The 6,349-nt window shown below is 46.7% G+C and overlaps 1 protein-coding gene across 3 annotated transcripts in view; it reads right to left on the reverse strand.

The window, feature by feature from the left end:
• Positions 1-4,590, reverse strand: part of INSR (insulin receptor) — a 169,629-nt gene extending 165,039 nt beyond the window's left edge. For all 3 annotated transcript variants that reach the window (XM_011943557.1, XM_011943556.1, XM_011943555.1), the window contains exon 1: positions 3,622-4,590. In XM_011943557.1, coding sequence (XP_011798947.1) covers positions 3,622-4,291 — 670 coding nt within the window. In that variant the 5' untranslated portion in view covers positions 4,292-4,590. The remainder of the gene's footprint in view (positions 1-3,621) is intronic.
• Positions 4,591-6,349: the final 1,759 nt, after the last annotated feature.

A 6,349-nucleotide genomic window follows, 5' to 3' on the forward strand; every position in this document is an offset into this window, starting at 1 on the left:
CTGGGTGACAGAGCAAGACTCTGTCTCAAAAACAAACAAACAACAACTGCAACTAAAAACCCATCAGGGAGCAGGAGACTCAATCGCAGATAACACCATTCTGGATATTCTGTCTAAAACGGATCCAAAACTAAATCCATAGAGGAATGTCTTAAATTATATCTCAAGACGGGCAAGCCTAGAGCATTTCAAACAAGCACCTACATTTGGAAAACTCAGTAACAGAATAAAAGAATGTTCACTGTTTCCCCTGGTGTCCCAGTTAGAAGCAGCTCACTTGTTTCTAAACACAGGGGACATCCTTCCCACTCCCCCCAAAAATCATAGTTTTTATTTTGGTGTATGTCTTGCATAAATTTGGCACAAACCCTAGTTCTGTCTTTTATTAGCTGTGTGGCCCTGGGCAAATTAAGTAACCTCTCTGGTCATAGTTTAGCTTCTCCTTGCCCTGACCTACAATGTTCTCAGGATTTTTCCACAGTACTATAATAATGGTCCCCTCTCCCACCTCCCTTCACTACCCCATCTTCTTTTTCCAACCCTCCCACTCCCCATTTCCAACCATCCAACATGTACCACGGAAGGATTCATCCTACAGGCTTCCCAAGGGAGTCCTCACAGACAATTCCAAGGATTCTATTTAGATTTATTTAAGGACTCACTCACTCTGGGTGGCTTCCCCAGAGCGTTGGGCTCAGATAAGAAGATCCTCCTTTCTCCCCTCCCTTCTATCTTTTGTGATACAACCCTCAAGCCACCTACTTAACTTCTTCCCACCTCCATCGCATGTTCCCTAGTTCTTCCCAGGGCAACATGAAAAGAAGTCCATGAAACAACAAACCAGTAACATGTGTGTATGTGGAACTGCCTCCTTGAGCATGAAAACATGATAAAACTACCATGATCAGCACAGTCACAGCTCTGTGGCATGGAGAGGCAAATCTATGGGCACATCAGAAACAGACCCCAAAGTAATGGCAAAGACGTTGATTTCTATAATCAATAGCTGTCTGGGGCCCCCAATCAGCTATTTGGAAGAGAAAAGAAACACCCCCTGAATCACACAAACAGATCTCAAGCAGTGAGGCTGAATTTTTTTAGATGATAATAATTAAAATATAGGCTGGGCACGGTGGCTCACGCCTGTAATCCCAGCACTTTGGGAGGCCGAAGTGGGTGGATCACCTGAGAGATCGAGACCAGCCTGGTCAACGTAGTGAAACCTCGTCTCTCCTAACAATACAAAAATTAGCTGGGCATGGTGGTGGGTGCCTGTAATCCCAGCTACTCGGGAGGCTGAGGCAGGAGAATCGCTTGAACCCGGGAGGCGGAGGTTGCAGTGAGCCGAGATCGCACCATCACACTCCAGTCTGAACAACAAGAGTGAAACTCTGTCTCAAAAAAAAAATAAAACTAAATTAAAATATAAAATGTAGAGAAAAAAAAAACCTTTCATGGGTAGAGGAAGACTTTCTAAGTGTAAAGTACAGAAGTGGCACACAGAAATCCAGCTCTGAACTCCATAAACATTTTAAGCTTCTCCAGCAAAACAAATCCCAGGGCATTGAAACCACTGAACAGCAACAAAAACAATAAAATGCAACTGGCAAAGGGTTAGTAGCCTTCATTGATGAAAACCACATACAGATTAAGTTTGCAAAAGCTACTGAGGTACTAAAAGACAAATGGGCAAAGGATATGAACAGGAAGAGAAAACCCAAATGACAAACGTGTTTTAAAAGGTTCAGCCCCGATAGCAATCAAAGAAATGCAAATAGAAACAATGACAACACATCAGCTCCTCCCTCCCGCAGTAAATTATGAAAGATCTTTCAAATAACACTCAAAGCTGGCCAAGGTGTTCCCTCTCCTCCAAAGCTAGGAGGAGCGGCCGTTGGTACAATGTTTCCGGAACACCATTTGGCAATCAGCACCGAGAGCCTCTGACCCAGAAATTTCACTTCTGGAAAGCAAGCTTAAAGAAATAACTGCTAGATAAAGCTTTGACTCTAAAATGTTCATCACTCTCTTTGTGAAAAGTAGAAATCATCTTTTTTTTTTTTTTTTTTTGAGATGGCGTCTCCCTCTGTCGCCCAGGCTGGAGTGCAGTGGCACAGTCTCGGCTCACTGCAACCTCCGCCCCTCCAGGTTTAAGCAATTTTCTGCCTCAGCCTCCGGAGTAGCTGGGATTACAGGCGCATGCCACCACGCCCGGCTAATTTTTTTGTATTTTTAGTAGAGATGGGATTTCACCATCTTGGCCAGGCTGGTCTTGAACTCCTGACCTCGTGATCCACCCGCCTTGGCCTCCCAAAGTGCTGGGATTACAGACGTGAGCCACTGCACCCAGCCGAAATCATCTTTTTTTTGAGATGGAGTTTTGCTCCGGTTGCCCAGGGTGAAGTGCAAAATGGCACAATCTCGGCTCACTGCAACCTCCGCCTCCCGAGATCAAGTGATTCTCCTGCCTCAGCCTCCCAAGTAGCTGGGACTACAGGCATGCACCGCCACACCCTGGCTAATTTTGTATTTTTAGTAGAGACAGGGTTTCACCATGTTGGTCAGACTGGTCTCAAACTCCTGATCTCAAGTGGTCCACCCTCCTCAGCCTGCCAAAATGCTGAGATTACAGGTGTGAGCCACCACGCCCAGTCTGGAAATCATCTTAATGCTCAATAACAGGAATGCTTAAGGAAACCTTTAGCAGACACAACAGATTCCTGAAGACCACTAGAAGGAACAACCCCCAATAAAGTACTCTCAGCGACATGCATTGTGGAATAAGATGAATGTTTTGCTTTTTTTTCATTTGCACGTTTCTTTTTCCAAATGTCTATTATAAGCAATATCACTTCTATAATCAGATAAGAACTAAACTATTAAAAAAAAACAAAAAACAAATCTATAGTTTTCCACTCCTTTCCCTCTCCCAAGCAAGAAGAACACTCCCTGTCTAGCACAGGAGGTGGCAAACTGCTGTCCTCGAGCAAAATCCAGCCCACGACTTGTTTTTGTAAATAAAGTTTTATTGAAACAAAGCCACAGTCACGTTTATGCGTGCCTGTGGCTGCTTGCCCACTACAATGGCAGAATTGAGTCATTGCATCAGAGACCATACGGCCTACAAAATCTGAAGTATCTACTATCTGAGTCTTTACAGAAAAAGTCTGCCACTCCCTGGGCTAGTGAATGCCACCACCCACTGTTCCCCGGCCCCTACCTAATGTCCATTTAACATTTTTTTTTTTTTTTTGAGACAGAGTCTCGCTCTGTTGCCCAGGCTGGAGTGCAGTGGCCGGATCTCAGCTCACTGCAAGCTCCGCCTCCCGGGTTTACGCTATTCTCCTGCCTCAGCCTCCCGAGTAGCTGGGACTGCAGGCGCCCGCCACCTCGCCCGGCTAGTTTTTTGTATTTTTTAGTAGAGACGGGGTTTCACCGGGTTAGCCAGGATGGTCTCGATCTCCTGACCTCGTGATCCGCCCGTCTCGGCCTCCCAAAGTGCTGGGATTACAGGCTTGAGCCACCGCGCCCGGCCCATTTAACATTTTTAAACTAGAAACATTTTAAGCTTTCTAGAACAAGGCACTAGACACTGCTTAGAACCCTGTATCCCCAGCATACCTTTCTGGCAGTGACTATGAGTCCAACACCGTTCGACAAACTGCCCATTGATGACGGTGGCGGGGCAGTTGGTCTTGCCCTTCGCTGTACCTGGACAGATGTCTCCGCACTCCTCGTTGTCGTCTTTGTTCAACACGATGTAATTATCCTCCACGGAATCCAGGATGCGGGACCAGTCGATAGTGGCCAAGTAACAGAGCTCGTTGTTCTTCTCGATGCGGACAGAACCCCGAGTGATGTTCATTAGGTTGTAGAGGCCGAGTTCCTTGAGGTGAACCATCTCGAAGATGACCAGCGCGTAGTTAAAGAACAGTCGTGATCCCCGGATGACCGTGAGGTTGGGGAACAGGTCCTTTAGGCTCTCAAGCCCATAGACCCGGAAGAGCAGCAAGTAATCAGTGATCATTATGAGTTTGGGGAAACTGAGGTCTCGGAAATCTTCGGGCCTCGTTTTGAACATCAAAAGTATCTGCAAGTGTCCTTCGATGACAGAGCAATTCTCCAGCTCGTGTAACCTGGTGAGGTTGTTCCGGATATCCATGCCGGGGCACACTAGAAGAGAAAATGAACAGTAAGCAAAGACAGGTGAGCAGACGCACGGTGGATGCGTCAGAAGGATCAGGGGCAGAGCCAGCCTCGTGGACGTGAAACCTGGGCCCTGTGTTTTCATCCCGGGCCCTGTAAATCCTGCAGCCGGCCGGGATGAGTGGCTTTCTCTGGAAAGTGCCCATGCCTAAGTAATTACTTTCAAAAGGCCAAGAAAATAATTCTTTTGGCAAGCCCTGTTAAAATCCTTAAAATCATCACCCCTGAAATGATGCAATCGGGACAATGGGATTACAGGGGATTGAGTAACGCGACAGGTGCAGAAGGCGAAAGGGAAAGTGTCTCCAGTGCGTCAACACTAAAGATCTTCAGGAGATGATTTACGGGGATAAAGGTGCCCGCGTCAGAAATGGGGCAAGGAAAGCTGAATGTATTTATTTTGTCAATCCTCCCACCTCGCTGGCTGACTTTCCTTCCCGGACTGCTCTCCTGGCCTGCAATCAAGACCTAATTACCTTTTACCTGGGTGTGGTGAGAGCTTCCCAGGGAGCCCGATCTCCATTGCACAATCGCCCTGAGTTCTCATTCTCCTGAAGGCGGTCCCTCCCGGGCCCCAATGCCCTCCATGGCTCCCCATCACCCTGCACTCCCCTCAAGATTCTGCCCCTCCATCCCCTGCACCCACTAAACAGGCCTGCCCACCACTCTTGCACAACTCCAAGACTCCTATCCTCCTCTGTAACATGGCTTATGTGGAAGAAGAAGTGAAACAACTCAGGGCAAGCACTCTAACAGTGCCTGAAACATAGTAAGTGCTGCATTAATGTCAGCTATTTTGTTGTTTGTTGTTGTTGCTGCTGCTGTTGTCTATTCCTCCAAACATATAACAGTCATCTCTAGGCATCTCTAGGCTAGTCTATCTTTTGGCTGGGGAAGTGCTTTGGACCTTAGCTCCCTATTTCTAAATCCAGCCCATCATGCTTCAAGAGATCCAGTTCAAATGTTGCCTCCTCCTCCAGGCAGTCTTCCCTGATTTCCTTTCCTCAGCATACCTATTTGGGTGTTTCTCCTCCTTGTGTCCCTTACACTTGAGTTGACATTTTTCAAAATCAAACTCTTCAGATGGCTTCTCTCTGCCCACACACACACACACACACACACACACACACACCCCGTCTCCCCAATACACACACCACAATCCTCAGCACCTAGAATATGAGGCTCACTATATAACTCCTGCTTATTTTGTTCCAAAACACTAAACCTTCCACCAATATCTTTGAGGAAAACCGATTGTTCTAAAGAAGAATAGTAAATCCTCTTAAAAAAAAAAAAAATCCACCCTGAGAATTACCCACAAAAGAAGCACAAATTAGAAAAACAACAACAACAACAAAAAAAAACAGCAAAGCAAACAAATGGGAAAAACAAAGTAGCAATAATTCTGAATCACATTCCATGCAGCAAATGGATTAGGCTAAGTCAAGAAAGCACACGCATACACACACACACACACACATACAGTTGCTTGCTAGGAAGTTGGAGGAAAGCCCCAGCACACAACTATAGAATAACCTCCACCCTCCCCTCAACACTGGCTGCCTGGGGTCTGAACTAAGCAGGAACCCTGCAGGGACCACGCTCAGGCTGAGAGGCAGCTTCAAGGGGATAAAGGTGCCAGTTCTAGCCCCCTACCCTTCCTAGTCAAGGACCCAACGCTAGTCTGAGGCTCCCAGTCACAGCCACATCAACGGCTTCCACATCCAGAGATGTCACAGGACCCTGTGTGCCACTGACGCCTCCCAGCAAGCTCTGTCCCCATCCCACAGATGAGAAAACTGAAGCTCCAAGGGGCAAAGGCCATCACTCAAGGACACACAACTCACCAGCGACTGGCAGGATTGCCAGACTTAGCAAATAAAAATGGAGGATGCCCGGTTGAATTTGAATTTCAGATAAGCAATAAAACCTTTTTAGGATAAGTATATCCCATGCGATGTTTGGGCCATACTTACCCTAAAAAAAAAATGACTCATTGTTTCTATGAAATTCTTATGGGGTTTGTTGTTGTTGTTGTTGTTGTTGTTTTGACATGGAGTCTCGTTCTGTTGCCCAGGCTGAAGTGCAGTGCCATGATCTTGGCTCACTGCAACCTCCACCTCCTGGGTTCAAGTGATTTTCC

This window comes from Colobus angolensis, unplaced genomic scaffold (assembly GCF_000951035.1).
Source record: "Colobus angolensis palliatus isolate OR3802 unplaced genomic scaffold, Cang.pa_1.0 Scaffold22, whole genome shotgun sequence".
NCBI classification, from domain to species: domain Eukaryota; kingdom Metazoa; phylum Chordata; class Mammalia; order Primates; family Cercopithecidae; genus Colobus; species Colobus angolensis.